The following is a 10,770-nucleotide window of genomic DNA, read 5'->3' as shown; positions in this document are numbered from 1 at the left end:
GCATGCTAGGCAAGAACTCTACCAGCAGAACTGTCTTCCCAACTCTTAACTCTTTCTTATTCAAGGCCTTATGCTCAGATACACTTACTCTTTCCGCTCAGTCCCAAGTTCACATAATGAAATTGTATCCTGCCTATGGCAGTACTTGTAGTGAGGCCTTTGGGAGGTGGTCACTAGTCTTGTTCTAATAAAGTTGCAGAGCCAGGCATGATGGCACATGCCCTTAAGTCCAGCATTCAGGAGTCAGAGACAGCAGGAGCTTTGTGAATTCGGATCTACGTGATTTCTAGACCAGCCTGAACTACATAGTGAGATTCTTGTCTCAAACAAAACAAAACAAGGCCAGCCTAGTCGAGGACTACATTGAGAGAGCCTGCTTCTTCTTCTTCTTTTTTTTTTTTTTTTTTTTTTTTTTTTTTTGAAGTGCTGGGCAGTGGTGGCACATGCCTTTAATCCCACCCTTGGGAGGCAAAGGCAGGTGGGTATCTGTGATTTCAAGGGCAGCTTGGCTTACAGTGCAGATTCCAGGAAAACCAGGTCTACATAGAGAAAGCCCGTCTCAAACAAAGTAAAACAAAGTGACCACAGAGTCACTTTGCTCCTTTGTCCATATGAAGGCACATGAACCGTAACATGGGCCCTCACCAGACACTACACCATGGGGCTCCCAACTTCCAGAACTGTCAGAAATAAATGTCTGTTGCACATAAGGTATTTTTGTCATATCAGCCCAACAGACCAAGGCATTAACAGATAAAATCTATAGAACAGCAGCTGGGCATGGCGGCACAGGCCTTTAATCCCAGCACTCAGGAGGCAGAGTCAGGTTCGAGGCCAGCCTGGTCTACAGAGTTCCAGGACAGCCAGAGAGCTACACAGAGAAACTGTGTCTGGGAAAATCAATAGCAACAACACCTGAACAATGGGTGAGGCGGGGCCCAGCAGAATGGCTTGGATGGAAAGACATTTGCCTCCGAGTTGGGGGGCCTGAGTTCCAGCCTGCGGGACTCACAGCTGACTCCCTACAAGTGTTCTCCAACCACACCTTCACACCGGCACATATGTTCCCATACATGAGCATGTACTTAAAAATATTGGTGGGGCAGAAGTTTACAATGCGATCCACACAAGTTTCTAGCACTTTCCACATTGCTTGTCTATTCTGATTATTGTACAGTAGTTCCCTTCAACTCCTCATGCTGGTGTTTGTCTGTGTGCCTGTGTGTGTGTGTGTGTGCACTCTCGAATCTCAGCAGCAGGGATCTTGTCTCCAGTTCTCATGGGAACTTGTTAGCTGGAGGGTCTCACACACACCATGCATGGAGTGAGGCTTGTGTCTAGGGAAGCCTCCACAAGAATTGTCAGAATCACTGGCACCAGGTACAAACATTTTATTTCTCTATAAAGAACAAAGTACAAAGAGGCAGGGAAGGGGAACTTGGCCCAGAGAAGCAGCAGGCAGGCCTCTGGCCCCGAGTTGGCTATGGAGGCCCTGGCTGCTACCCTAGGATTTCACCAGCTGATGGTGGAGAAGGAGCCAAGATGGCCACTGAAGTCACACAAAGCCTGGCTTCATGGAGGAGCGGCGGCAGTTGGGGCAACTCCTAGTGCCATTGTTTTGCAGGCATCTGTGGGGGCAGAGGGCTGTGTTCACTCACCCAGGCCCTGACTTGTGTCTTCCTTCCAGGAAGGTCACTGCAGTGGAGGAGAAGGCGCTCCTGGGCTCCACTCATTTCCCGCCTGCCCTGCACCAGAGGCTTCCAGGCTGTGGTAAAGTCGGCATCTGCTGCTACCCCAAGGCAAGCCTGGTCCTGGGAGCTGACTTGAAGGGGCCTTTCTGAATTCCCCTTGGGATAATGGTAAGAATGAACACATACACACAAACACTCGCGCACGCACGCGCATACGTACACAAGGCTAGAGGGAGAGTGCGAAGAGGGAGAGAAAGCCGGTCTTTGCATTTCGTATTGTTGTTAGTATGATTGGGAGTCCTGCCCACCCAGCGAACGACTCACCTGAGATGAAAGATGTGGGAGCAGGGCAGGGCCTGCAGCCGGCTATTCTTCTCCCCGATGGACTCACCACAGAGACCACAGTAGAGCTCAGTCTCCTCCACGCACTCGTGGAACCTCACGACGTGCGCGCGCAGCTCACGCTGCAGCCCCTTGCTGCGGTAGATGCCCTCACTCAGGCAATGCAGCTTCAGCTGGCTCAGCTAAGGGTGAGTCCCAGGAGAGAGGAGAGGGGGCTAAGAAGGAGCTCCTGCCACACCCTAGCCTTGAGTTCCCTTAATGGGTAAGACCAGAGGTGAGAAACGTGGGACCCCATGTTTTTGTTTTGAGATAGGGTCTCATATAAGCCCGGGCTGGCTTTAAACTCACTATATAGTGATGGCTGGCCTAGAACTCCTGGTCCTTCTGTTTCTGCAAGTCCTGGAACAGGTGTGCCCCACCATACCATATTTCTGAAGAATTTTGTTGATCCAACCTGCTGCTATGTTGCCTCTACAATGACTAATGTGTTTTTTTTTTTATTTTTACTGAATATACATTTCTGATCAGCCTGATACTTGGACAAACATGAATGGCTGTAATCCAGCCCAAAGCAAATATACTTCAGTATTTTAGTTGGGTTGTGCCCCAGAGCCTACAGAGATGCATATGTTCTAGAAGACTTTGGGGGATACAAAGCTTTCTCCAAGACTTTAAGGTCTGGATACAACTGAGACATCTGAAGTCGCTACATATACTCTATGTAATAGCTGGTAGTGTGGGGCCTTGGGCTTCATCTCTAGCATAAGAACACTCAAAGGGAAGTCTGTATTTAGTATTTATGAGGGTAACCAGCTCTTGAGGAGTAGAGGACATTGTTAGGGTTGTTATTTTGTTTTTTGTTTGTTTGTAAGATTAAACATGTGTACAAGTGTTTATGCTTGCATATATGTAAGTGTGCATACATGTGCATGTCTAACACCCATGAAGAAGACATCTACCCCGTGGAACTGAGAGGCCACTAGGAACTCAGGACTCTCCAAGGTGTGAAATGCCTGCCTGGCCCCAGAAATAGTCTCTGGGAGGAAGGTTGAGATCCAGGAGGTTGGAGTGGCTGCAAGCACCTTCCAGAGGATCAGAAGGGCTCAAAGCTTTGAACAGGGTCTCATGTATCCCAAGCCGGCTTCCAACTCACTGTGTAGTCAAGGATAACCTTGAACCCCTGGCTCCTCTATCAAGTGGGAGGATTATAGGTGTGTGCCGGCATACCCAAGTTTCCTCCTTTGGCTCTTGACCCCAGACCCAGGAGATGTAATCATGTCTGACCTTATTTCCAACCTCTTCAGCCAGGTCCTGGGCTTTCTCAATGGTGTCCAAAGCCTGGAAGGTGAGCAGAAGCCAGAGTTGTAGGGAGAGTTTCTGCCTTGGCTCAAAAGCAAAAACAAAGAAAACTGGGCCTGGGGGGGCTGGGGGCTGGGGTAGGGTCATTGCCCCGTGGAAAGGCAGCAGAAGAGAGAGAGCAAGTTACATTCGGCCTCAGTTTGTGCTGACAAAGTGGGCCAAACATGACTGCCTCATGGGGTACTATGAGAGAGGCAAAGGGAATTTAGGAATATATGGTTTAAATGCGACCTCTGGCCCTTGTGTGGAGAATTGGGAATATTTGAGTCTCATGGCAACAGGGTGAGACAGATGTTAAATAAAGGGGACAAGCCCAACACTGTACCCCCAGTATTGGCTGAAGACCCCCAAATTGGGAGCATTAGAGAGAGCTTTACCACAGGAAAGAGCCTGGCCTCACCTTGTCCAGCACCTTCCTGGCCATCCAGCACTTGGCCACACCCAGCAGCACATGCACCTGCCCCAGGCGGTTTCCGATCTCGGTCATGATGCTCATAGCAGAATCGTACCTAGGGAAGGCTGTCTGCAGAGCCAAGCAGGGTTGGATTTGGGATGCTCCAGGCCCAAGGCCCCCCACCTCATCCTGGTGATCTCACCTCCAGGTCCCCTCGGCTCCGGTGGATATCAGCAAAACAGAGCAGACAGAGTGCTTGCAGGGGGCGGTCACCATGCTGCAGGGCAATCTTCATAGACTCCTGCAAGGAAGGCTGGTCACTCATGAAAGCTAATGTGGCCCTACTATGGGGTGCCCGATACCGAGCAGTCCCTTAAAAAGGTGTAATCACCACATCCTCTTGTGGTTGCCGAGGCCTTTTACAGTGAACCATTAAGATTACAGTACTGTCTGATGGAGGGAAACCAAGGCTCAGAGAGAAGCACCTTCATCAGGATCAAAGGAAGAAGCAATGTGATTGGAACCTGAGAGGGGAACCTCAGAACCTGCTCCCTCTTTTCTTTGTATCTTTTCGTGTGTGCGTGTGTGTGTGTGTGTGTGTGTGTGTGTGTGTGAGAGAGAGAGAGAGAGAGAGAGAGAGGGAGAGAGACAGAGAGAGAGAGGGAGAGAGACAGAGACAGAGACACAGAGAGAAAGACAGAGACAGAAACACACAGAGAAAGACAGAGACCGAGACACAAAGACACACACACACACAGAGAGAGGGAGATCGGAACAGTTTAGCTGGAACAGCTCTGAGACTCAAGAGCCCCCCTCTCTCTCCCCCAAGCCCTTTATTTTCTTTTGTATTTTTTAGCCCAAGGACCCCCAAGGTAGCCCAGGCTAGTCTCAAACTAAGTGGTCATACCACTTGGCTCCTGAGTGCTGGGTTACAGACAGGTAAATTCTGTGCGTCTCTGTTCTACTAACTTTTTGTTCTTCTTTTTTTTTTTTTTTTTTAAAGACGCTCTCATATAGCTCAGCTAGGCCTTGAATTAACTCTGTACCTGAAGGTGGCCTTGAACGTGTGATCTTGTCTCCACCATCCAAGTGCTGGAATTATAGGCACGAAATACTAAACTGGGTTTTATGTAGGGTAAGGGTTGACCCAGCAGGGCTTTGTGCAGGCTAGGCAGGCACTCTATAAGCTGAGCTACATCTCTAGGTCATGTTTTACTTTTCACAGTGGCCTACAGAGGCTGCTGGAGAAGGGAAGCTCCTGGCCCTCAGGATGGACAGGCAGGGAATGAGGCTGGTACAGAGTCAATGATACACTCGAGTGCTTGTTGGCTGTTCTAGAAAAGAGGGCTCTGTGTCCTGGGCCTGAGGTCCTCTCCCACCACGCCATCTGCATGCTTTCCAGCTGTCCCACCTCACAACACTCCATGGCACTGCCCAGGTGGCCCAGCAAGCGGTAGGCCACAGCCATGTGGTACTGGCTCATGGCCCGATATTTGAGGCTCCAGCCTTTGCCATAGTCGTTGACAAGCTCTGCAGCCTTGCAGGGAAAGAACAGGGCTTTCTCATAGTCCTGTAGGAGACACAGAAGGGGAGGGAGACACACTGAGTGGTAGGAATTGACCCAAACCCAGGGCTCTAGACCCCGGATCTGACAGCCAGGGAGCCCCAGTGCTGTCTTCAAACATACCAGAAGAGGGCATCAGATCTCATTACAGATGGTTGTAAGCCACCATGTGGTCGGGAATTGAACTCAGGACCTTTGGAAGTGCTCTTAACCCCTGAGACATCTTTCCAGCCCTGTTTGTATTTTTTATGTTGCTCAAAGTAGCTGCAAACTTGTAGTCCTCCTGCCTTTGCCTCCTGAGTACCTAGGTCACAGACAGGCATGCACCATAGTGGTCATGGTCAGCCTATTCATTCCTTTAGGCTTCTAGCAATAAGCATGATCCAGGGAGAAGGGGAAACCGGTGCACGGGTGTGGCTTCTTGAGATTGCTGCTGTATGCCAAGAGCCAAACACGGGTCTTAGATTTAGCTGGTGCATAATACTTGTTTGTTAAACAAAAGGGCGAAGACACAGCTGGCTTCTCTCACGCAGCTCTTCTTGGCTTCAGAACCACACAGGGTTCTGCCTCCAGGAGCAGCTGCTTCAGAGAGCTCAAAGACAGTGTTCCTCCATCAGCACCAAGCAACATCAGATCGGGGTGATGGAGCCCAGGAAGTACTTCTTTAGTGCTTCCCCCTCAAACCTGCCAAAGCATCCACTCTGAACAGCCAATGCCTTCCTTCCACTCATGAGGAAATCAGGGGCTCAGGAGTGTCCTTGTTCATCACTAGTCACACATTCTACCTACATGTGGCTCCCTTCCTGTGCCCTGTCCATCCCCACCTACCCAACCAACCAAACAAATGAACTCAAATTTCCCATCTTCAAGAAAGAAGGACGAGTTTACAGTCAGTGAAAAGGAACTCCTAGACACCAGGTTTGGGTTAGAAATAGCCCTGTTTTATAAAGTCCAGTTATTCTGAGAAGATTTAGTAGCACAGACAGCACGGCAGCAGACAGCCTGCTCTACAGAATGAGTTCCAGGACAGCCAGGGCGACACAGAGAAAACTTGTCTTGAAAACCATAAACAAACAAACAAATAACTGGGAAAAAGCAGGACACAGATATGTCTAATGGCATTCTTACTCAAGAGGTGTGACCTCATTTTACCACAATCACTGGAGATAAATGAGGGAATCTCAGGATGCCTCAAGAAAACACAAAAGCCAGATAGAGAAAGGATACCTGACATTCTACAAAGCAGTTAACCTGGTTTCTTTAATGTGTCATGGAAAATAAAAAGGAAAGCCAAAATGTTCTATTTAAAGCCATAAAAGATACAATGAGCCACTGTCGGTGTAGCTCTGTCTGTATTCTGCTGTCTGTATTCTGCTGTCTGTATTCTGCTGTCTGCATTATTCTGCTTTCAACAAGCTGAGGGTAAGGGAAATATTTGGAATAGGCAGAGAAATGTAAATATAGACACCATCCAGGGATTATTTAGCTCCTATTCTGAGATTATGATAATGTTGGTATATGTGAGAACAGTTATTGTAGTTATGTAAGAATGGGTCACTAGAAAGCAAATACCATTTTCTGATTTTATACCAATCTTAGTGATGTGTATAGAACTACTTCAGGGTAAAAAATGAGATGCTGGGCTGAAGAGATGGCTCAGTGGTTAGAACACTTGTTGCTTTTGCAGAGGACCCGGGTTTGATTCTCAGCATCCACATCTGTAATTCCAATTCCAGGGAATCTCTTGCCCTCTTCTGGCCTCTTGGGGCACAGACACATACACAATGCAATTACATGCAGGCAAACATTCTTACATGAAAATAAAGTAAGTCTAAGAAATGTAATAAAAGTAAAATAAAAATATTGAGGTGTCAACATTTTTCCTCCTTTCCTCCCTTTAAGACAGAGCTCATGTAGCCCAGGCTGCCTTCAAACTCATTGTCAGTTGACAGTGACCTTCAACTTCTGATCATCTTTGCTCTGCTTCCTCAGAGCTGAGAACACAGGTCTGGCTACATACTGGAGGGAGGGGGTCTGGAAAGATGGCCCAGTGGTTAAGAGCACTGACTGCTCTTCCAGAGGTCCTGAATTCAAATCCCAGCTTACACATGGTGGCTCACAACCATCAGTAATGAGATCTGATGCCCTCTTCTGCTATGTCCGAAGACAGCTACAGTGTACTTATATGTAATAAATAAATGTTTAAAAAGAAAAAAAAAAAGAGAATAATTTCCTAGCAGCCTCCAGATGAAGATGTAGCTCTCTAACCTCCTCTTGCACCTTGTCTGCCTGGATGCTGCCGTGCTTCTGATAATGGACTGAACCTCTGAATCTGTAAGCCAGCCCCAATTAAAATGTTCTTATAAGGAAAAAAAAAAAACCAAAAAAAAAAAAAAAAAAAAACCCATGCCACGCATGGGACCATTTGCAGGATGGGTAAGTCAGATAATTCTGTTCTCCAATTGGCTAAGGCAGATGGCATTGTCTCAAAAGAACTTTTGGTCAGAGAAAATCAGAGAACATTTATCATACATAAACAGTATGACCCACTACACACACACAAGACGTTCTTAGGGAGCTTCAAATACCCCTTTATCTTCTCCCCACCCCCCACAAAGGGACCAGGCCCACCTTGACCTGGGCGTAGAAACTGCCCAGGCTGCAGCAGACACGGCACTCCAGCATGGTGTCATCATTGTTGTGGGCATAGCGCAGAGCCTTCTCAAAGCTCTCTAGGGCCTTCTGGAAGAGGCTGAGGCCCAGGAAAGCATTGCCCATGCTCAGGCTGACCTGACCCCCAAGCTGGGCACCAGCCCTGGTACCAGGCAGGCCGAGGCAGGTCTTGCAGTAAGAGATGGTTTTGTGGAACTCACATAGCTTCTCATTGCTTCGTGCCAGGTTGAGGTAGCTTTCAAGCAGGAAATCGGCATCCTCCAGCTCCCGGGCAGTGTCAATCTGGACCACAGCAAACTGATCCCAGGGTAACAGACAACACTTAACCAAGGCTCAACCTGCAACCTCTTGCTGCCGCAGCCAGCCCTACTTCCCAACCAGAGAATGGCAGACCCCAAGGCTCAGACTCAAGAGTTTCCACTACCTCAGATCCATCCTCCCAGGCTCCAGTCACCACAAAGCTCAGGGTAGACATTCCCAGCCTCAGATCTGGAGTCTACCACTGACCAGCCTGACCCTCAGTCTTAGAGTCTGTTCCTCCAGGCAGCATGCTGCAGACTTAAACCTAGGCTTAGAGGTCTGGGCTTGTGATCCCTAGACTCTGGCTCCTGATGCCAATGAGCCTCAGTCTCAGAGGCTTTGACTGAAGTTGAAGGCCACAGGCCTGACTCTGAAGATACCCAGCCAGCTAAGACTCAGAGTCTTCCATGCATATTCAAAACTTCAGACCAGACACTAGGCTATGAGACACAGAGGATTCTCAGGAAGATACAAGGGTGCCTGGGAGTAGGAAGTCACCCTTCCCTGCTTCCCAACCCTCTCACAGTGCCTGGGCCCTCCTATAGCACCCTGGAAGGGTAATGTCTACCTTCAGCATCTCTTTGTAGCGGCCCATCTCCGAGTGAGCTGTTACCAAGCAGCCCAGCACCCGGAAGCGGCCCACGAGGTCAGAGCCCTTCTCCAGCACCTTCATCCACACCTGCAGTGCCTTCTCTGTCTGGTTGGACTGGTACAGCTGCAGTCCTTTTTCGATCTGTTGCTTTGTCTGGTCCTGCCCCATCCTCCCACAGTCTGGCCACTCGGAAAGACCGTGGTTAGCTAGGTGTCTTTAGACCCTCATGGTGTTGGACCCACAGTGCCGGCTGATATCTGGGAGGGAAAAGCAACACCAGGCAAAAGCTAAGCAGGGCCTGGATAGACAACGGGCACCACCCCGGAAACAAGGCTGGTTCAGCCCCTGTCTGCAGCTGTCCCTGCCAGTTGGGACCACGTGGCTTCTGAGGAATGTCAGCAGCAAGGTCACTAGGGTTTCTGCTGCACCCACTCAAAGCTGAAAGGTGGCTGCCCCAGGGATACAGACACTGAACCTCCGAAGAACCTGTGTGGTGCTCCTTTGACACTTCGACACTGGCCTTGATGCCCCCAGCATCTCCGGAAGCCTTGTCAAAGGCTGTCTGCCAGGATGCAGGGTAGGACTTAGGCCAGAGGTTCTGACAGCAGGAAAAGGAGCAGGCAGAACACTGGGCATAAAGGCATCAGGGAGGTGAAGTGAATGTCCAGCCTGCTTATTCTCCTTGCTTTTTCTTTTCTTCTGTTTCTCTTTCTTTCCCTTCCCCCCTTCTTCCCTGCCTTTTTTTTTTTTTTTTTTTTTTTTTTTGAGACAAAATTTCTCTGCTTACCCTGGCTCTTGGAACTTGCTCTGTAGGCCAGGGTAGCCTCAAACTTAGATATCTGCCTGACTCTGCCTCCCAAGAGCTAGGACAAAAGGAGTGAGCCACCATATCTGCCTAGTGGAACATTCAACCCCTCTCCCCAAGACAGGGTTTCTCTGCATAGCCCTGGCTGTTCTGGAACTCACTATATACTAGGATGGGCCTGGAACTCAAGAGATCTGCCTGTCTCAGCCTCCTGAGTGCTGGGATTAAAGGTGTGTACCATCACAGAGCGGCTTTGCCTCTTCTCTTCCCGGTTCCTCCCCCGTATTATTTTCTCAATTTACCCATCACATAGACACTTACCTGAGCATATGTTCACACTGTTCCTAACCCTCACCATGGCCAGTGCTGGGAGGCCTTAAGCAAGTCATGCAGATCTCTGAGCCTGCTTCCTCCTCTATAAGGCAAGGACAGTTAGACTTTCACGGCAGTATGGTGGCTCTCACGCAGCACAGCACATCAATGGGTACCAGCCTGATTTCTTGCTGTACTTGTGTATTAGCTGTGTGAGCACAGATAATTTGGGCACATGTCTGGTCCCGAAGAAGAAAGGCTAACAGCACCTAGTTCCCAGGATGGCGACAGAACTAGAGGACTTGCTGGCCGACCAGGACTTAGAAAAGTGTCTGGTGTGAAAGAAACACAGTGTGTAAGTGAGAAGAGATGATACTACCCCTTGACAAAATGATGACCAGAGGCCACAATGTGGTTCTTGAAGATTCAAAGTGTCCCAATTCCAGGGGCTGATGAGATGGTGTAATAGCATTTGGTGCCAAGTGTAACGATCTGAGTTCCATCCTGGGACCCACCCAGTAGGATGAACAGACTTCCACAAGTTGTCCTCGTGACTCACAGGACACACGCACACAAATAAATAAATAAAAATTTAAGTGCCCAATTCCAATTCCAGCTCTGGGTTGACAGTGTCGTAACAGTGAATTCCAACAGCAAATGCTGCAGTGTTGTCATGGTGCCTGGCTTGCCACTGTTTTCACAAGTGTGGACTCACGAGCAGTTCCGGTCAGTTCTCCC

At 49.0% G+C, this 10,770-nt stretch overlaps 1 protein-coding gene across 2 annotated transcripts; it reads right to left on the bottom strand.

The window, feature by feature from the left end:
- Positions 1–1,376: 1,376 nt before the first annotated feature.
- Positions 1,377–9,212, bottom strand: RAPSN (receptor associated protein of the synapse). Of its 2 annotated transcripts, XM_080931223.1 has the most exons (8): positions 8,892–9,212; positions 7,982–8,320; positions 5,198–5,356; positions 3,989–4,087; positions 3,793–3,915; positions 3,318–3,371; positions 2,016–2,215; positions 1,377–1,628 (listed from the first exon to the last, which is right to left on the bottom strand). In XM_080931223.1, exons 1-8 carry the CDS (start codon positions 9,081–9,083, stop codon positions 1,556–1,558), a joined length of 1,239 nt encoding a protein of 412 aa, XP_080787349.1. In that variant the 5' UTR covers positions 9,084–9,212; the 3' UTR covers positions 1,377–1,555. The 2 variants fall into 2 exon arrangements, with proteins under 2 accessions (XP_080787349.1, XP_080787350.1); XM_080931224.1 differs by lacking the exon at positions 5,198–5,356.
- Between the last annotated feature and the right edge of the window lie 1,558 nt (positions 9,213–10,770).

This window comes from Micromys minutus (assembly GCF_963924665.1).
Source record: "Micromys minutus genome assembly, chromosome: 17".
NCBI classification, from domain to species: Eukaryota; Metazoa; Chordata; class Mammalia; order Rodentia; family Muridae; genus Micromys; species Micromys minutus.
The sequence above is the reverse complement of the archived record's forward strand: the minus strand, read 5'-3'. Positions and strand labels throughout refer to the sequence as shown.